The sequence below is a fragment of the Geotrypetes seraphini genome, chromosome 4 (genome assembly GCF_902459505.1).
Source record: "Geotrypetes seraphini chromosome 4, aGeoSer1.1, whole genome shotgun sequence".
Classification (NCBI taxonomy): Eukaryota; Metazoa; Chordata; class Amphibia; order Gymnophiona; family Dermophiidae; genus Geotrypetes; species Geotrypetes seraphini.
In genome coordinates, this window is record NC_047087.1 from 161,920,573 (window position 1) to 161,942,338 (window position 21,766).

At 46.9% G+C, this 21,766-nt stretch overlaps 1 protein-coding gene across 8 annotated transcripts in view; it reads right to left on the minus strand.

Annotated features, from left to right (window-relative positions):
* Positions 1-21,766, minus strand: part of CENPT (centromere protein T) — an 822,208-nt gene that overhangs the window by 563,445 nt on the left and 236,997 nt on the right. For all 8 annotated transcript variants that reach the window (XM_033941803.1, XM_033941802.1, XM_033941796.1 and 5 more), the window contains one exon: positions 16,209-16,302. In XM_033941803.1, the coding sequence (XP_033797694.1) occupies positions 16,209-16,302 (94 nt within the window). The remainder of the gene's footprint in view (positions 1-16,208; positions 16,303-21,766) is intronic.

A 21,766-nucleotide genomic window follows, 5' to 3' on the forward strand; every position in this document is an offset into this window, starting at 1 on the left:
TTCCTGCGATGCAGTATGCCCAGGACTCCGAATATCAGGGACCGTCCCAGCGCCCTGTTGCCTTGGAGGAGTAATGGGCTCTAAAGGTGGCATATCAGGAAGGGAAGCCCTCCTGGAGGCATCCGCCGCCCTCCGCCGATCCCCCTCGTCGAGCAGCGAGATCGAACAGCGAAGGGGAGGGGGAGGGGGCGGACCGCCCTCAGGGACCGGTGCTCGGACTTCACCCTGAATGTTGGCGATAAGCCGGGGTCCCATAGTTTGCATAAGCTCGACAAACTGAGCTTCCAGCAGGGATCGAAGCGAAGCCGATATGGAGGGATCCGCACCGAAAGGGGGTCCTCCTGCACGGTCTTCGCGCTCCTTCGCGGCCAAGTGCTTCTGCTTAGTAGCTTTGGGCACCTTGATGACCACGGGAGGGACAGTGGAAGGCGGTACCTGAACCGAAGAGACAGAGGCAGGCGCCGCAGCGGAACTGGAAGCCGCAGCCGGTGTAAACGATGCTGGCTTCACGATGCCGGATGCGGAAGTCGTCGATGCAGGTTTCGAGCGAACCGGTGAAACCTCAGCAGATGTAGAAGCAGACAGATCCTTGGCAGTCTCCATCTTGAACATCGACTCCCAAAGTAAGCAACGCCGCTTAAACGAGCGCGCAGTGAGCTTGGAGCAAGGCCGGCACGATTTCGGAACGTGGTCCGGACCAAGACACTGAAGGCAGCGTCGATGCGGGTCCGTCAACGAAATCGCACGCTGGCACTTGCTGCACTTTTTTAAACCGGTGATTGGCCGTGACATAGGCCGGAAAATCGACGCTGCAATGTCAAAAGAGGTAGGCCGCAGCCACGAGGCCGGGCCGGCCGAACCGCCGGAAGAAATAATTTTGAACTTTTTTTGTTTTTTTTTTTTTAAAGTAAAGTAAAGTGAATTCAAAGAAATAAACCAAAACGCGGGATAAAGAAGGCAAAGAAAAACTGAAATTCAGTCAGCGCAGATTGAAGAGAACTTCTCAGCTCCGCGGAAAGAAAAGAACTGAGGAGACACGCCCGGTACATCGGGCGGGAAGGCACTGGCGCATGCGCGGTGCGGGCATCTCGAAACTTCTAAGTTTCTTCAAGCAAGACATGCTTTCAAGATGTCCGTATCGGGGCTCTGTCGGATGACATCACCCACTAGTGAGAATACCTGCCTGCTTGTCCTGGGATAATGATTCAATGTTCCGCAGAGAAACGGAACTGAGGAGCCACGTGCCTACGTTGGGCCGGAAGGCACTCACGGTGCAGGCTATCGCAAACTTTCTGAAATCTTAAAGTGGCAATGCACTTTTAAAGTGTTTGTACCGGGACTCCATGGATGACATCACCCACATGTCCTGGGTGATTCAAAGAACATTGGAAGATACAATGACAGTAAATGAAAAATCCTTATTATTGAAAGTCAAAGAAATGTATGAGCATTGGAACCCTTTACATCTTTCTTGGTCATAGGTCATATCGGCACCCGGGCTCCCCTTTAAGAAGAAGGGCGCACGGCAAAGGCGCTCGCCTTAGCGAGAGCGCCTTTGCGAAGGAGCCTTGCGAGGGTACCAGAAACGCCAAGTAATTCACTTTCTTTTCTCTCTCTCTTACCACAGCAGGAGCACACCAGCACTTCATGAGAGCGATGGAGGACCCAGGATCCCAGAGGTACTTTCCGGTATACTGCACAGAGTGTAATATGTACGACTACCTCCCCTTGGGAAGGCGGGAGTACGTATGCAGTCGGTGTCAGGAACTGGAAAGCCTGAGGATGGAGGTCGGCAGATTGAGGGTCAGGGTCCAGGAACTGGAGGGACTGGAGGGACTGCGCAACACGGAGGAGACGAGCTGGTCAACCAAGGACACAGACGGAGCAGGCCCCATTGTGGACCAGGTGAGGGACCTCGAGAGATTCATCGAGGAGGCCTATAGGAGGAAGGTGGAGGAACAGGACCAGCAGCTGCACAGACGGATATCGGCAGACGAGACCCAGGATCCACAAGGCGACACCGGGGAAGGACCTAGCGGAGGAACCACGCAAGAGGAGGAGACCGTGACTCACCAGGACCCCGAAGGAGAGACACTGCACTACACCGAGGACACGGACCTGAGACAGAGGAGGTTGCTGAGGAAAGGAAAGTCTGCTATTGTAGTGGGAGACTCGACCTTGAGAGAGGTTGACAGTCACGTAGCTGGAGGAAGGGAGGACTGGCTGGTGACTTGTCTCCCAGGGGCCAAGACACGAGACGTCACTGATAGGATCGAGAGGATCCTGGACGGAGCAGAGACAGAGGAGACTGCGGTGATAATCCATGTCGGAACAAATGATGTAAGCCGGAGGAACTTCAGCATGGCCACACTGACTGACCAGTTCAGGGTCCTGGGACGAAAGCTGAAGCGGAGTACCCGGAGGATAGCGTTCTCAGAGATCCTGCCTGTACCGAGAGCAGATGCAAAGAGGCAGGCAGACCTCCAGGCTGTGAATGCATGGTTCAGGAGATGGTGCCAGGAGGAGGGCTTCCACTTTGTGAGGAACTGGACGTCCTTCTGGGGAAAGAGTAAGCTCTACCAGCGGGACGGCCTGCACCTGACCACAGCGGGAACTAGGCTACTGGCAGCCAATGTGAGGAAGGAGATCGAGAGGGCTTTAAACTGAGGAGAGGGGGAAAGCCGACAGCTGATCTGATGTTGACGCTTCGGACAACAGTATCCAGAACAGATGCTGAACGGGCTGACTGCAAGGAGGAAGTAAAGAGACCGGTGGATCTTATGATCAGACAGCGAGGGAAACATCAGGTAAAGGGAGCTTGCTGGGAGGAGACTAAGGAGCATGGAGACACAAGGGGACTGGGTGGCACGAGGGCGGAAGCTAAGGGCAATATAGGGTTGCCACAAGGCGAGGGGGATCAAACGGAGGCTCAAGGGATGATAGCCCAGGAGGGGGCCGGTAGGGCTAGAAAATCCAGAGGAAAAGCGGGGAAGTGGGGTGGCGGGAATGTGGGGAAACCGAAAGCTACAAGGGTAAAGGCTGAGGGCAAAGCTACGAGGGTAAAGGCTAAGGGCAAAGCAGAAGCACAGGGAACAGGAGAACTGCCCGAAGTTCAAGGGGAGGCAGCCCAGGTAAATACGGAGGTGGAGGAAAAACGACGGGACCTGCGGTGCTTGTACGCAAATGCAAGAAGCCTCATGGCCAAGATGGGTGAACTAGAGGTCGTGGCCAAGGGGGAAGACCTGGATATAATTGGAATTACAGAAACATGGTGGACAGAAGAGAATCAATGGGATGTGGCGCTGCCGGGGTACAAGCTCTACAGGAGGGACAGGACCCACAAGAAGGGGGGAGGCATAGCAATATATATAAAGGACTCTATCTACTCGGTCGGGATGGATATGGCAAAGAAGGCAGAGGGGCTGGAATCGCTATGGGTCGAATTGCCGGGAAACAAGGGTGCAGGCATAAAACTGGGGCTGTACTATCGCCTACCTGGTACACCGGAAGGAGTCGGACACGACTTGGAAGCTGAACTGAGACAAGAATGCAGGACTGGAAGTGTAACAGTGATGGGGGACTTCAACTACCCGGGGATTGACTGGAGTATGGGTCACTCCAACTGCACTAGGGAAACAGGATTTGTAGAAGCTGTGAGGGACTGCTTCATGGAGCAACTAGTCAGGGAACCGACGCGAGGGAGTGCTACTCTTGACCTCATCCTAAACGGATTAGGGGGGCCTGCAAGAGGGGTAGAAGTGGGAGAACCACTAGGCAACAGTGACCACAACGCGATCAGATTCACATTAGAAAGGGGGACACCCACAGTAAGGAGGACCGCAACGACTGCGCTCAACTTCAGGAAAGGGAACTATGTTCCTATGAGGGAAATGGTGGGGAGGAAGCTCAGAAACATCCTTAGGATGGAGACTGTAGGAAGCGCCTGGACCCTATTCAGGGACACCCTGCAGGAAGCACAAAGAATGTACGTCCCCAGTTTCAGGAAAGGCGGCAAGAACAAGCAGTCAAAGGACCCGGTTTGGATCTCAACAGAAGTAAAGAGGGCAATAAATGACAAAAAAGTATCCTTCCGGCGATGGAAAAAGGACCCAACGGAGGAAAATCACCAGGCGCACAGGAAATGCCAAAAGGAATGCCACAGAGAGGTTAGAAAAGCAAAAGGGAAATACGAAGAGGGGCTGGCCAGGGAGGCGAAAAACTTCAAGGCATTCTTCAGTTACGTAAAGGGGAAGCGACCAGCGAGAGAGGAGGTGGGGCCGTTGGACGATGGGGATAGGAAGGGAGTGATTTAGGAGGATAAACAGGTAGCTGAGAGGTTCAACACGTTCTTCTCGTCGGTTTTCACAAGAGAAGACACATCTAATATACCGGACTCAGAGGAACTCATGAGTGGGGAACAGGCTGAAAAATTGGAACACATAGAGGTAAGTAAGGAGGATGTCCTCAAACAGATAGACAGGTTAAAATGCGACAAATCGTCGGGCCCAGACGGGATCCACCCAAGGGTTCTAAAGGAACTAAGACAAGAAATAGCGGGCACAATCCAGCATGTTTGCAACCTATCCTTGAAAACTGGAGAGGTACCAGAGGACTGGAAATTGGCGAACGTCACACCTATCTTCAAGAAGGGATCGAGGGGTGACCCCGGTAACTACAGGCCGGTGAGCCTGACTTCAATTATAGGGAAGATGGTGGAATCTATGATCAAGGACAGTATTTACGAGCACATCGAGAGAAATGGCCTACTGAGATCAAGTCAGCATGGATTCTGTAAGGGAAGGTCATGCTTAAGGAACCTTCTGTACTTCTTCGAGGAAATAAGCAGTCGGGTGGACAATGGGGAACCTATAGACATCATTTACCTCGATTTTCAAAAGGCTTTCGACAAGGTGCCACATGAAAGGCTGCTTAGAAAGCTGTGGAACCACGGGGTGGGAGGGGATGTGCACAGATGGATCAAGCACTGGTTGTCGGGTAGACTGCAGAGGGTCAGGGTGAAGGGCCAATATTCTGACTGGCGGGGAGTCACGAGCGGTGTGCCACAGGGATCGGTGCTGGGGCCGTTACTCTTCAACATATTTATCAATGACCTGGAAAAGGAGGCAAAGTGCGAGGTTATAAAATTTGCAGACGATACCAAACTGTGCGGTAGAGTTAGGTCCAGGGAGGAGTGTGAGGACCTGCAAAGGGACCTGGACAAGCTGGAAGACTGGGCAAACAAATGGCAAATGCGCTTTAAAGTGGAAAAATGCAAGGTCATGCATATAGGGAAAAAGAACCCATTGTTCAACTACAAATTGGGGGGGGGGGCATTGTTGGGAGACAGCAGACTTGAGAGAGACTTGGGTGTACTGGTGGATGCATCACTGAAGCCATCTGCACAGTGCGCAGCAGCCTCGAAAAAAGCCAACAGGATGCTGGGCATCATAAAGAGGGGCATAACAACCAGGACGCGGGAAGTCATCATGCCATTGTATCGAGCGATGGTGCATCCACATCTGGAATACTGCGTTCAGTATTGGTCGCCGCACCTCAAGAAGGACATGGCGGTACTTGAGAGAGTCCAAAGGAGAGCAACGAAACTGGTAAAGGGGCTGGAGCACTGCCCATACTCCGAGAGATTGGATAGGCTGGGGCTCTTCTCTCTGGAAAAAAGGAGGCTCAAGGGAGATATGATAGAGACCTTCAAGATCATGAGGGGCATAGAGAGGGTGGATAGGGACAGATTCTTCAGACTGAAGGGGACAACAAGTACGAGGGGGCATTCGGAGAAACTGAAGGGAGATGGGTTCAAAACAAATGCAAGGAAGTTTTTTTTCACCCAAAGGGTCGTGGATACTTGGAATGTGCTACCGGAGGAAGTGATCAGGCAGAGTACGGTACAGGGATTCAAACAGGGATTGGACGGATTCCTGAGGGATAAAGGGATCGTGGGATACTGAGAGAGGTTCTGGGATGTAACACAGGTATAGAAAGCTAACCAGGTAATAAGTATAGAAACCCAACAGGTCGTGCATGTGCAAGACCGGAGGGTTAGGACTACGATGGGAAGATAGGACTTAAATGAGAAACCAAGGTGGCAAGGGAGCCCCTTCTGGTGATTCAGACAGGTCGTGACCTGTTTGGGCCGCCGCGGGAGCGGACTGCCGGGCAGGATGGACCTATGGTCTGACCCGGCGGAGGCACTGCTTATGTTCTTATGTTCTTGGTGGGGGAGAGTCCAAACCATCAAAATGATGATTTTGCCTATAGTTTGCTACCAAATGAGTATGTTGCCAGTTTATTTCCAAGGGTCCTTTTATTCAAAATTGAATGGGATCCTTACAAAATTTATTTGGCTGGGTAAAACTGCTAGAATTGCTTTAGTATCTGCAAAAATCACAATCTGCGGGTGGGGTAAATTTTCCAAATTTTTATAGGTATCATCAAGCCTTCATATTGCGTCAGGGTATGTATCAGATTCTTCCTGAACTCATAGAGAATCTACCGGACTGGCTGATATTAGAGAGTGACCTCATGTCCCCATTACATCTAATACAACCACACTTTCGACCTGGTTTTCAGCACAGTATACCTAATCATGAAAACCAATGGAATCTATGAAGAGAAGTCCTCGTGTTATTACAGACACAGGGTTCCAAAGCCAAGACCGGATAGCCCACAACCAGCACTTCAACAACGCTTTTTCTATGAAAATTATCAAGAGGAGGAAAAAGCCTCAGATCCCCCCCTCCACCAAACTTATGAACTCAAGTTATAAACAGGTGGAGATTTACCGGGGTAAAGTGAAATCACTGGCGTAAAAAACCTCGTCGGTAATTTTTCAATTAAGACAAAAGCCTTGTGCAATGCAAGTGGACTAGAATCTTCTTTGAATTGGAACCACTGTGTCTGGAAATAACTTAAAGAGCAAAATCCCACTGGAAAGACAGAGACACACACCGCACATCGATGATGGCCAGCGTTTCGCTAATCATAAGCTGCCTCAGGATGTAGAGCGGCGGTCAATCCTACAAAGCAAAAAAATATATATATCAAATACTTAACGTCTGTAGGACAGCTGCTCAATCCCCTCTTCTCACAGTGCACAAACCGCTCAGACATACTCTCATAACGACTCCATGGTAAGACATGGCGGCTCCCCGAACACAGAGAGTGAAAAATGCCCCGCCTTTTAAATCTCTAAGTTGCAGTCACGTGAACCTTTTAGTTATAGTCACATGACATTAACAGCAATTCATCGGACGCCCCAGTTACCGGAATAGTTCTGGTTTAAATCATAGTACATGATGTCATTCATTTTTAATGTTCAACCCTTTAGGTTTCTCAGATTCCACCCTTTGTAAGAGCATACGCTGACGGTTACAATGACTTGTGGGAATATAGTCTACTACACAACACCGCAGATCTTCAAACTTATGATTAAACTCTTGACAATGAGCAACAATCGGAGCCTGCAACTTGCCAGTGTGGAGACAGCTTTTATGTTCCGTCATATGTGTTTTGAAGGGGTGTGACGTTTGGCCCACATAAATCTTCTTACACGGACATATTATTAAATATATTACGTGGTCAGTGAGACAAGTAGTATGGAAGCGAATAGAATGCATTTTACTACTACAGCCTACTAAATCTAATGTTATGGCACAAACTTGGCACCCTTGACACCTCGAATGACTGCCTACAGAGTGACAATATTGTTGTTTCAAAGCACAACTGTCCGAAGGGCTTAGTAGTTCTTTAAGATTCTTTTGTCTAGAATAAGCCATATGGAGGTGGCAATCGGAAAATGCAGGATCCTGTCCTAAAATGTCCCAATGACGACGTAAAGATCTAACCACACGTTTTATTAATGGCGAAAACTCCTGTACACAAGTGATTGTTTCCACATCCGGAGAACATACTTTAGGTAGTAACAGTAAGCTCCGATCCACATGTTTAGCCCGTTTGTACGCTTTCTTCAAAATTTGAGGAGAATAACCATGATTTGATAGACGCTGAGAAAGATCTTTGCTTTAACGGCGAAACTCTAGAATCTGAACAAATACGTTTAAAGCGTAGAAACTGGGATATGGGTAAGCTTTGTTTTAAGTGACAACGGATGATTACTAGTAAAATCTGGAAATGTGTTTCTGTCGGTGCTTTTACGAAAAACCGTAGTTTCCAACTTAGAACCCTGTTAACTGAGGAGAATGTGAACATTAATATCAAACTGTATATTATTATGGCGGGCGTTGAGCCAATTATAAAACTCAAAAAGAATCTCATAGGAACCAGTCCATGCCACAAAAATATCGTGTATGAACCGGAGCCATAATTTAATGTGCATGCTGAATGGATTTGAAAAAAATCCATTGATTTTCAAAGTGCTACATGAACAGATTGGCTACAGAGGGGGCCATCGTGGCTTCCATCGCAACGCCCGAGACTTGCTGAAAAAACTTTTCACCATATCGAAAATAATTTATTTGCATTGCCAAAGCTAATATTTGTATAATGAAAGTAGTGGGTATCTTTCTTTCAATGGCAGTGGCATCTAAATAATTACTGATAATGGTGATGGCTTCAGCCTGTGGGATCACAGTGTATAAGGATCTTACATCCAGTATGACCAAAAATGTAACTGTGTGCCAATCGGTTATTTCATCAAGTCTTGACTGAAAATGTGCAGAATCTCTTAAATAGGAAAAACCCCTAGAGACTAGCGGTTGAAGAAAATGATCGACAAAACATGATAAAGGCTCGAGAATAGAGCCATTACTAGATACTATGGGGCGACCGGGGGGCTGCTGCAGCGACTTGTGTATTTTAGGCAGGACATAAAATACCGGTACTCTGGGGTTCTCTTCATTTAGATATTTATATTCTTGTTTGGTGATATGTTCATTTAACAGAGCAGAAGATGTTATCTCTCTAATTAAGATACTAAGTTCCATAGTAGGATCAGCACTCAACTCCATATAATCCGTTTGAATAGTCAATTGCCTAATGATTTCATTGTGATAGTCTGACATGTCAAGAAAGCACAGTTACTTACCGTAACAGGTGTTATCCAGGGACAGCAGGCAGATATTCTTGACTGATGGGTGACGGCACCGACGGAGCCCCGGTACGGACAATTTTAGAGTGATTGCACTCTAAGAACTTTAGAAAGTTCTAGCTAGGCCGCACCGCGCGTGCGCGAGTGCCTTCCCGCCCGACAGAGGCGCGCGGTCCCCAGTTAGGATAAGCCAGCTAAGAAGCCAACCCGGGGAGGTGGGAGGGACGCAAGAATATCTGCCTGCTGTCCCTGGATAACACCTGTTACGGTAAGTAACTGTGCTTTATCCCAGGACAAGCAGGCAGCATATTCTTGACTGATGGGTGACCTCCAAGCTAACAAAAAGAGGGATGGAGGGAAGGATGGCCATTAGGAGAATAAATTTTGTAAAACAGATTGGCCGAAGTGTCCATCCCGTCTGGAGAATGCATCCAGACAATAGTGAGATGTAAAAGTATGAACTGAGGACCAAGTAGCAGCCTTGCAGATTTCCTCAATAGGAGTGGAACGGAGGAAAGCTACAGACGCTGCCATAGCTCTAATCTTGTGGCCCGTGACAGAACCTTCTAGTGTCAGGCCCGACTGAGCATAACAGAATGAAACGCAAGCAGCAAGCCAATTGGACAGAGTGCGTTTAGATACAGGATGACCCAACTTGTTAGGATCAAAGGACAAAAACAGTTGAGGAGATGATCTGTGAGGTTTGGTGCGATCAAGATAGTAAGCCAGAGCACGTTTACAATCCAAGGTATGCAAAGCCTGTTCACCTGGATTAGAATGAGGCTTTGGGAAAAAAACAGGTAGAACGATGGATTGGTTAAGATGAAATTCAGACACAACCTTAGGAAGGAACTTTGGATGTGTACGGAGGACGACCTTATCATGGTGAAAAACAGTGAAAGGTGGATCCGCCACCAGTGCATGGAGCTCACTGACCCTCCTGGCAGAAGTGAGAGCTATTAGAAAGACCACTTTCCAAGTTAGAAATTTAAAATGCGTTGTGGCCAACGGCTCGAAAGGAGGCTTCATTAACGCAGAAAGAACCACATTAAGATCCCATACAACAGGAGGGGCCTTAAGAGATGGTTTCACATTGAAAAGGCCCTTCATGAACCTTGAAACTAAGGGATGAGCTGAGAGGGGTTTTCCATGAATCGGCTCATGAAAAGCTGCAATGGCACTAAGGTGGACCCTTATCGATGAGGATTTAAGACCAGAGTCAGATAAGGACAACAGATAGTCCAACACCAGTCCCACTGCTGTAGACATGGGATTATGGTGATGTAACAGGCACCAGGAAGAAAACCAAGACCACTTTTGTTGGTAACATTGAAGAGTAGACGGTTTCCTGGAGGCATCAATAATAGAACGGAGAGGCTGAGAAAGGAGAGCATGAGCTGAAGTCAGCCCGAGAGATACCAAGCTGTCAGGTGCAGAGACTGTAAGTTGGGATGAAGAAGCGTTTGCTGATGCTGTGCAAGTAGTGAAGGAAATAGAGGAAGAGGTATGGGTTCCCTGGAACTGAGTTGAAGCAGAAGGGAAAACCAATGCTGTCTGGGCCACCGTGGAGCGATGGGAATCATGGTGGCTTGTTCCCTCTTGAGCTTGAATAAAGTGCGTAGCATGAGCGGAAGAGGAGGGAATGCATAAAGGAAGAGATTGGTCCAATCCAGGAGAAATGCATCGGGTTCCAGACGGTGAGGAGAGTAAAGTCTGGAGCAAAACAGGGGCAGTTGATGGTTGTGGGGAGCTGCAAAAAGTTCCACTTGAGATGTGCCCCATTGAGAGAAAACGGACTGGAGAGTCGAGGAGTCGAGAGTCCATTCGTGAGGTTGAAGAATTCTGCTGAGATTGTCTGCTAAGCAATTCTGTTCCCCTTGGATGTAGACTGCTTTCAGGAATAGGTGACGAGCAGTCGCCCAGGTCCAAATCCTTTGAGCTTCCTGACACAAGTGACGGGATCCCGTCCCTCCTTGTTTGTTGATGTAGTACCTTGCAACTTGGTTGTCTGTGCAAATGAGAAGAACCTGAGGAAAAAGAAGATGTTGAAAAGCTTTGAGGGCGTAAAACATCGCTCTGAGTTCCAGGAAATTGATGTGGTGTTTCTTTTCCTGGGTGGTCCAAAACCCCTGAGTTTGGAACTCGTTCAAGTGAGCTCCCCATGCATAGGGGGAGGAATCCGTGGTGATGACCAGTTGAAGAGGAGGTAGATGGAACAGCAGACCTCTGGATAGATTTGAGGATGTCAACCACCAAAGAAGCGACTGTCGAAGAGACGAGGTCACAGATATGAGTTGTGAACAAGGATCCGTCGCTTGGGACCACTGGGTCGCTAAGGTCCATTGAGGAGTACGCAGGTGGAGACGTGCGAAGGGTGTGACATGTACTGTGGAGGCCATGTGTCCCAAGAGCACCATCATGTGATTTGCAGAGATGGAAGTTTGCTGGAACACCTGCTGACAGAGATGAAGGATGGTGTGAAGGCGGTTTGGAGGAAGAAACGCCCTCATCCGAATAGTATCCAGAATGGCTCCAATGAATTGAAGTCGCTGAGTTGGAATGAGGTGCGACTTGGGTAGATTGATTTAGAACCCCAACAGTCGAAGGAAGTAAATGGTCTGATTGGTGGCTATGTGAACGGACTGAGGAGAAGGAGCCTTGATGAGCCAGTCGTCCAGATAAGGGAAGACTTGAAAGTTGTGGGAGCGGAGATAAGCTGCGACCACAATCAGACATTTGGTGAATACCCTGGGAGAGGAGGCTAGGCCGAAGGGTAGCACCTTGTATTGGTAATGATGTTGGTTGACAAGAAAGCGAAGATATTGTCTGGACATCAGATGAATTGGAATGTGAGTATACGCCTCCTTGAGATCGAGGGAACATAGCCAGTCTTCCTGAGAGAGAAGAGGGTATAGGGTGGCAAGAGATAACATCTTGAACTTCTCCTTGACCAGACATTTGTTGAGATCCCTGAGATCTAATATTGGTCTGAGATCTCCGGTCTTTTTGGGTACAAGAAAGTACCGGGAATAGAATCCCAGGCCTTGCTGGTCTAGAGGAACTGGTTCGATGGCATTGAGAAGAAGGAGGGATTGAACCTCCTGAGCGAGGAGGAGGGACTGAGCCTTGTTGGAAGCAGACTCTTTTGGCAGACTTAACGGTGGAGGAGTCTGAAAGTTTAGGGAGTAGCCGTGAGCGATGATAGCAAGTACCCACTGGTCGGAGGTGATTGCTTGCCAGCGAGACAGAAAAACCTGTAGTCGACCTCCTATGGGCTGAGGTAGAGGACAGGAGGGAGGAAGACTGGCAATGCCCTGGAGAAGAGAGTCAAAAGGGCTGTGTCGGCTTAGGTTGAGGAGCAGGCTTTACAGTAGGCTGTTGTTGCTGACGGGCCTGTTGCTGCTGTTGACGCTGTCTGCGAGGTTGAGGGGGATGAGGCTGAGCCGGTCGAGCAGAAAACCTCCTTTGATATGAAGATTGTTGCCTGAATGGATGAGGAGGAGGAGGTTTCTTCTTGTTTTTCAACAAGGTGTCCCACCTAGTTTCATGGGCGGAGAGCTTTTGCGTGGTGGTATCCATGGACTCCCCAAACAGCTCATCCCCTAGGCAAGGCGCATTGGCAAGCCGGTCCTGATGGTTTACATCCAGGTCTGAGACCCGTAGCCATGCCAACCTTCTCATTGCTACAGAGATAGCAGTAGCTCGTGATGTCAGTTCAAAAGTATCATAAATTGAACGGACCATAAACTTCCTGAGTTGCAAAAGACTAGAGGTACATTGCTGAAAAGCAGGAAGTTTACGGTCCGGAATATACTTTTGAAAAGAGGTCACCTGTTGAATGAGATGCTTCAGGTAAAAAGAGAAGTGGAATGCGTAATTACCTGAACGATTGGCCAGCATGGTATTTTGGTAAAGGCGCTTTCCAAATTTATCCATGGCCTTTCCTTCTCTGCCAGGAGGGACAGAGGCATATACACTGGCTCCTGCAGATTTCTTTAGGGTTGACTCTACCAACAGAGATTCATGGGGAAGTTGGTGTTTGTCAAATCCTGGGATTGGAATCACTTTATACAGAGATTCCAGTTTTCTTGGGGCTCCTGGAATTGTCAAAGGAGTTTCCAGATTCTTATAAAAAGTTTCCCTCAAGATGTCATGGAGGGGTAACTTTAAAAACTCTTTAGGAGGTTGGTCAAAATCCAAAGCATCCAGAAATGCCTTGGATTTTTTAGAGTCAGACTCCAAAGGAATAGACAGGGTGTCTGACATCTCCTTTAAAAATTTGGTGAAGGAGGAGTGCTCTGGCTTAGCAGCAGTATCCTGCACCGATGGTTCATCCTCATCAGATGTGTAATCCTCCTCGGTACCGAGGGGATCATCTGAGTCGTCCCACAAGTCAGGGTCCCGTACCGATTGGAAACGGCCCTGGGAAAGTGGAGTAGATGTTTCAGTATGCTTAGTCTTGCGTACCGATTTACCTGACCGGGTGGAGACGGTACCTGGGGAATGTAGTACGGTACGGGGTTCAGAGAACGGTACCGGGTCAGAAACCGTAGGAGTAGCACGTCGCTTTGGTTCTGCTGACAGAACAGGCATGGATAAAGATTTGTGCGGTGCCGAAACAGTCGATGTCAACAAAAGAGGCTGATCGACAGACGGCACTGAAGGCTCAGTCGGTACCGACACTGGAAGGTTCGGAGTCAACAGAGCCGGGAGCAAGTGTTGGAGTTGCTCCTTAAGCTGGACCTGGAGGATAGAGGCAATGCGCTCATCCAACGTTGGTCCCGATGGCACCGGTACCGTTTTTTTCTTGCTCGGTATCTTCGGTGCCGCTCGACGCTCGGGTGAAGTCGATACCGATGACGAGGCAGTGACTTCAATGGGAGCGGAGCGCTTACGGGGCCGGCGCTCAGTCTGCAGGACTTGGCTCACTGCATGCTCGACTGGCGGGCCTAGAACAGTAGGGGAAGGCTTCTTAGCCGGCTTACCTTCGGGAGTCGACACCGGCGATGTATCTTGCGGTGCCGAGGCAGTCGGAGTCGATTTGGAGGAAGTCGTCGACGTCGATACCGGTGCAACTTCCATAGCGGTACCGAAAAGGATCCGCTGCTGAATTTGACGATTTTAAAGTTCTTTTTTGTAAAGAACTACAGCGGGTGCAGGTTTCAGCCCTATGGTCCGGACCCAGACACTGGAGGCACCACTTGTGCGGGTCGGAGAGGGATATAGGGCGTGCACACCGCTGACACTTTTTGAAACCCGGTGACGGGGGCATGAAGGGAAAAACTGCTGTAGCAAAATCGAAGCCCGAGGCTTCAATGGTGCCAACAGGCCCCGCCGGGGCAGATCGACAAAAAATGAAAAATAAAAAGATTTTTTTTTTTTTTTTTTTACACAAACGGTAAATAAAAAGGAAAGAAATAAATTATGAAGAGAAAAATACGCGCGAGCGGGAAGGCAAGTGAAAAGAGAAAAAACTTCCAACAGCCGTTGGAAACACGCGTCTTCTTAGCTCCGCGGAATTAAGAAAACTGGGGACCGCGCGCCTCTGTCGGGCGGGAAGGCACTCGCGCACGCGCGGTGCGGCCTAGCTAGAACTTTCTAAAGTTCTTAGAGTGCAATCACTCTAAAATTGTCCGTACCGGGGCTCCGTCGGTGCCGTCACCCATCAGTCAAAAATATGCTGCCTGCTTGTCCTGGGATAATTACCACTGCGACGCCTTTATCGGCACGGCAGATCCTTATGGAGGAATTGGCTCGTAGCCTTTCCAAGGCTGCATACTCTTCCTTAGAAAGATTGAAAGACTGAAATTGTTTACGATTACCCAGCTTTTGAATATTATGCAAAACTAAATCCTTAAAAGTTGTTAAATGGGGACTAGGTGCAGTAGGTGGAAGCCACCGCGATGGTCTCCGAAAAACAGAAGGAGTAACTGAAGAACAAGATTTTGAAAAAAATAATTCCTGTAAATGCAGCTTTTGAAAATATCTCTCTAAATCTTTACGCAAATGAAGGTATTGTAAAGGTTGGACAGGAACAAATATAAGCCCTTTTTATTAGTGAATAAATCAACAATATTAGCTTGTTTGTCTCTTCTTTATTCCTTAAATCTGAATTTTAAAAATACTGCATGAGAATCTGGAAAACCCAAAATTCCGGACCGAGTCAATCCTTGAGTTGTCCAAATTTTTGAGCTTCTACTTTGCATACACAATTCAGAACAAGCAGCTTTATGTCAACAAAATAATAAGTTACATAAACAAAAACAACAAGCAGGAAATACAGTATATAAAATGATGTCAGCTCTGTAGATACAGTGTATGCTTGAGTACTCCCCCAGTACTGAGCAACCCGTTCATAGTATCCAGGAAGGAGTAGTTTATATTAAGTTTAGCAGCCCCATAATTTTTGAAAGTTGGCTTCTACGCATATACACTTCTCCCTCCGTATTCGCGGTTTCTACACTCGTGGTTTCACATAATTGCGATTTTTCGTCGGGTGACTCCACCCCCCAAAATTACTTCATGATTAAAGTTCCTTTCCTTTTGCTGTAATGTAAAAGAAGTTTAACTTTTACCAATATTCACTACTTTCATGCTTTCTCCTACAAAATCGAAGTTTCAAAACTTTCACCCTGAAAATTGCTGGTTCACATCGTGGGAAAAACGCTGCTTCCCAGCATCCATAGAGTGAAATGCTGCTTCCCAGCATGCATAGAGTAAATCGCTTGCCTGCTTAAAGCATTCTGAATCGCTGCTTGCCTGCCCAAAAGCATTGTGAATCGCTGCTTGCCTGCCTAAAAGCATTCTGAATCGCTGCTTGTAGTCCTTTCCATAAACCACGAATATGAATTTTATATGTTATTTGCGGTTTTAATAAAAAAACTGCTATCTTTTACAAAAAAACACGATTAACATATACAATTCATATTCGCAGTTTTTCCATATTCACAGCTATAGCTGAAACGTATCCCCCGCGAATACAGAGGGAGCAGTGTAAGCTTATCTTGTGAAAAAAATATTTTTAAACAGGTGATAAAATGAGGGGGGGAGCATGGTTGTCTGCAAGCCCCGCAACGTAATAAAATAATAGCACATAGTCAAAAGATAACTCAAGTTGTTGCAACAAGTTACTGCAGGAACAGCTTACCCCAAGTGATTAGTCTTAACAGTAGGTTCTTCTTCAGTTTGCTCATGTTTTCCATCCTTAGATCTCTCTGTAACCAGCATTGAAACTTCATTTTCTGTCACCAAATTGAAAAAAAAAAAAAAAAATTAAAAGCCAAACCTTCCTCAAAGTGAATGCAGCAGGACTCTTAAAGTTCCACAGCTGATAACTAAAGATTCTTGAACTAGAAAAAGGGAAAGGGGATAACACATGATATACTGCCTTTCTGTTGCTAAAATCAAAGTGATTTACATATTATATACAGTTACTTATTTTGCATCTGGGGCAATGAAGTGTTAAGTGACTTGCCCAGATTCACAAGGGGAAAAAGTTATCGTATATACTCGAATATAAACTGAGATTTTGGAGCTAAAAAATGGCCCAAAAATAGGGGTTTCAGTTTATATTCGAGTCTATGCTTAATTACTTGTGTAACCAGTTACAAAATATTTAAATTTAAACCTACCTGTGGAGCTCGCTGTGAGGGTTGGAGTCGCAGGTCAGGGCAGGGCTGACATATGAGGCAGGCAGCTGATTCTTCCCATTGGCGGTGGCCACAGCAGTCATCCATGCTGTTTGCTGGCCACAGGAGGGAGAACTAAGGAGTCAACGGCACATACTTGACATCAGCCCTGCCTCTGGTCCTGGTCCCACTAAACCAGTGGTCTCAAACTCAAACCCTTTGCGGGGCCACATTTTGGATTTGTAGGTACTTGGAGGGCCGCAGAAAAAATAGTTAATGTCTTATTAAAGAAATGACAATTTTGCATGAGGTAAAACTCTTTATAGTTTATAAAACTTTTCTTTAACAGTTAAAAGAAAGATCTATAAACTATAAAGAGTTTTACCTCATGCAAAATTGTCATTTCTTTAATAAGACATTAACTATTTTTTCTGCGGCCCTCCAAGTACTCTATTTTTTTCTGCAGCACTCACATTTAAAGTTCAATATCTTTTCTTTCTCAAAACTGGCACATTTCAATCACTAAATTGAAAATAAAATCATTTTCCTACCTTTGTTTGGTAATTTCATCAGTCTCTGGTTGCACTTTATTCTTCTGACTGTGCATCCAATACTTCTTCCCTTCTTTCAGCCTCCTGTATGCTTCCTCTCCTCCAGACCTCATTCCCTCCCCCAACTTTTTCTTTCTTTCTCTGTCTGTCTTTCTCTGATTCCGTGACCCATTTTTTGCTTTGTTTCTGGTTCCCTGTCCCCCCTCCTTCTTTCTTCCTTCCTCCGTGCCCCATTTTTTGCTTTTTTTTCTGGCTCCCTGTCCCCACCCCACCTTCTTTCTTTCTTTCTTCCTTCCTTCCTGCCCTCCCCCATGCCACTGCCGCCACGGAATAGGCTGCTGCTGCTGCCGCTATCGGGAACAGGCCATCTCCCTGCTTCTTTTCTGCACGGGGCCGACCAACTCTCGCTGCCCGATGTCAATTCTAACGTCGGAAAGGACATTCCGGGCAGCCAGGCAGCGATTGGCTAGCCAGAACGTCCTCTCGACGTCAGAATTGACGTCGGGCCGCCAGAGTTGGTCGGCCCTGCAGGGAAGAGAACAGTGGACCGCCCCCCCCCCCCCTTGGTACGCCACTGGAGCAGCAGCATGTCTGGCCGGCTCGTTCGTTCAAAGCCGCGGGTGGCGGCTTCTTGCGAGATCCGCGCCTGCGTCTGAAGCCTCTCTGATGTTGTGACATCAGAGAGGCTTCCGATGCAGGAGTGGATAGCGCAAGGAGCCGCCAACCCACGACTTTGAACGAACGAGCCGGCGGCTGCTGCTACAAAAGGAAGAGAATGATGGCCTCCAGACCGCGGACCGCAAATAAAACCTGGAGAGCCACATGCGGCCCATGGGCCGCGTGTTTGAGACCGCTGCACTAAACCAGCTGGCAATAATGAAGTCAGAAGCCATGGAGCTTTCCCTCTTACCTACATCACTATAAGCTCTGCCAGTCTTGATCCTACCCCCACTGAAGTTACTTTCTTTTTTTGAGGGGTGGGATTGAGACCGGCAGACCCTATAGCGATGTAGGTAAGAGGGAAAGCTCAACAGCTTCCATCTTAATTATTGCCAACCAGTTTAGCGGGACTGGAGCCAACAGTAAGACTGATGGCAGGTAAGTGCTAGAAGAGGCAAAGGATAAAAGGTGATGGGGGGGGAGAGAGAGAGAGTTGAGGTGTTGGAGGAAAGAGGGGAGAGGATATGCTGGATATTTTCACTGTTGGATGACAGCATCCAATGAAGCCAGCTGCAGACGCTTGCTAGCAAGCTGTTTGTAGAAGTTTATAGCATTTATGCCATGTAGGTATGTGACAGAGTGTATGAAACCCTGCCACTTCCCCTGCTTGTCACTGCTGCTAAGACTTAGAATAAAACTCAGGAAAACCCAGCATTCCCCCTCCTGGTTAAATTGTCTCACAACTACAGCAGCAGTGAGAAAGAGTTTTCCTCAGGAAGGGGGGAGGGGAGAAAAGTAGGAAAGCAGGAAGTGACTTAGGGGAACTTAAAAGGCCAAGCCAGACTCAGGAGGAGAGGTGTGCTAGTGGGAACCTAGGAGCAGGAGAAGCTGTTTGGAAAGGCTTGGCACTGACAGAGTTTATAGGAGGTAAGACTCTACTGCATTTAAAAACCTGCCTTTGTTCTAATGCATGCTAAGACCTGGGACAAAATGCTACCTAATGGTTTCCTGCACCTAAAATAAAGACTGTTTGGGGCATGGGACTTATGTTTGGAAAAGACTGGGGAAAAGCCTACTTGTTTTCTTTGAAGAACACGAACTTATAGGAGCCTGTGAAGAAACAGGCTCTGCACTAAGAACTTAAGTAGTGCCTTTGTTGGGTCAGACCAGAGGTCACGCCCAGCAGCCCAGCAGGTCCAGGACCTGTATAATAATCCTCTGTCTATACCCTTCTATCCCCTTTTTCTTTACGAAATCATCCAATCCCTTCTTGAACCCCAATATCGTACTCTGTCTTATCACACCCTCTGGAAGCGCATTCCAGGTGTCCACCACCCTTTGGGTAAAAAGAACTTCCTAGCATTGGTTCAGAAACTGTCCCCTCTTAATTTTTCCAAATGCCCTCTCGTTCTTGTAGTTTTCAAAAGTTTGAAGAATCTGTCCCTCTCCACTTTCTCTATGCCCTTCATGGTCTTGTAAGTCTCTATCATGTCCTCTCTAAGCCTCCGCTTTTCCAGGGAAAAGAGCCCCAGTTTCTCTAATCTTTCAGCATATGAAAGATTTTCCATACCTTTTATCAATCGAGTTGCTCTTTTCTGGACCCTCTCGAGTATCGCCATATCCTTCTAAACGCAGTACTCCAGATGCGGGCGCACCATCGCCCGATACAACGGCAGGATAACTTCTTTCATTCTGGTTGTATTACCTTTCTTGATAATACCTAACATTCTATTTGCCTTCTTGGAGGCCGTTGTGCATTGTGCTGATGGCTTCATTGTCTTGTCCACTATTCCCCAAGTCCTTTTCTAGGGTACTTTCACCCATCGTATAACTGTACTTTGGGTTTCTGTTTCCTACACACAAGACTTTACATTTCTCTACATTAAACTTCATCTGCCATCTCATTGCCCACTCTTCTAGTTTGTCCAGGTCCCTTTGTAAACCCTCACAGTCCTCTTTAGTCCCAACTCCACTAAATAGTTTGGTGTCGTCTGCAAATTTTATTACTTCACACTTAATTCCTGTTTCTAGGTCATTTATAAATATATTGAGCAGCAGCAATCCAAGAATCGACCCCTGCGGAACACCACACGTGACCCTCCTCCAGTACGAGTAGTGGCCCTTCACTCCTACCCTTTGCTTCCTACCCACCAGCCAATTCCTACCCACCAACCAATTATGTACGTCTCCTTCCACCCCTTGGTTCTTCAGTTTCAGTAGTAGGCATTCATGCGGTACCTTGTCAAAGGCTTTTTGGAAATCTAAGTATACGATATCTATGGGGACCCCTTTGTCCATTTGTTTGTTAATTTCTTCGAAGAAGTGCAACAAGTTCGTTAGGCACGATCTTCCCTTGCAGAAGCCATGTTGGCTTGTTTTCATCAGTTTATTATTTTCTGGATGCTCATCGATGCTGCCTTTTATCAGCGCTTCCGCCATCTTCCCCGGAACTGAAGTCAGACTTACCTGTCTATAGTTCCCCGGGTCACCTCTCGATCCCTTTTTGAAGATGGACGTAACATTAGCTATCTTCCAATCCTCCAGGATCACGCCCGTTTTCAGGGATAGGTTACAAACCTGGTGTAGTAGTTCTGCTATTCCCTCTTTAGTTCTTTCAGTACCCTAGGTGGATTCCGTCCGGGCCCGGAGATTGAGTAGTGGCTCGTGGCCAGCAGGGGGTGCTATTTATGGGACGATAATGGAATGGATGTCGGAGCATGATAGTGCAGTATTTTTGTGAAGTTTTTCTACAAAAGCGCCAGTTTTTCATATAATTCTGGGTAATTCTAGTTAGAGACAATTCTGTGTCAGTTAAGGACCACGCCCAAATAGAAGCGTACGGAAAAACAGGTGAATAAAAATTTGAATATAATGTAGCTAAGGCCAGAGAAAAACACACTAAGGATTAATATAAGGGAAAGCATAATAATATCTGTGTATGTACTTTGCTGTTGAGCCAAATCATGGTGGAAATCATGATTACATGGAATCAAGTTTGGGTTCTTTGTGTGTACTATATCTGTCCTGTCTTCGGCCACCATCTTGGGCCAGTGAATAATATTCTGTCTTTGTCCTCTCTGAGTTTTCCTGCTCCCAGCCTCGTGGTGTTAATTAATACCACATGGGCTTGCTTTAGACTGGTAAAGAAGGATAACGTGTCTCAAACTGAATTGGATGTAGTTTTGAATGAAAATTATGATTTATTGAATGGAAAAGCTTGGCCAAGCAAAGAGTGAATGAAGCAAAGTATAAATGAAGTGTATGACTGTGTTACTTTGAAAAAACATATTTTATATATTTTAAATCTGAAGAAACACTAAGGAAAATCCTGAGGCAACATCTGGGAGTAATTAGAGTCAGAGACTGTTGCTTCAGTCTCCAGCATAGGAAGGGGGGGCATTGGAAGCCCATGCTTATCACTGTGTGTAACATGAAGCTGTCAGCTTTCCTCTTCCAGACTAAAGTTACTGTCAATTTAGGGAGAGGTTGAGAATTTCTCAGCACCCTGTTAATAATTGTAGAATTCTTTTGAATATGTTAATGTTAATTCAGAAATCAAAAGTAATTTTCTGAAACTTTGTCTAACTTTTAAATGTGGAGGAATGTTTCTTTGTCCAACTTTAAGACCACCCATAGGATTGTTATTGGTTGATTATGATGATGATGTCACGAAAAGCCAACAGCATATAATAGGAAATTTGGAGCTAGTAAAACGAGACCATTGTGAGAAGGCCAGTATTTGGCACCTCTGACGATCTCCCATTAGCGCAATCGGTAAGCAATGATGCTGTTCTTTTGATCTAATAATGGAAAAATAGAAACAATAATTCAATAAATCTTGGTTATAATTTTTAAAACCTTGCGCT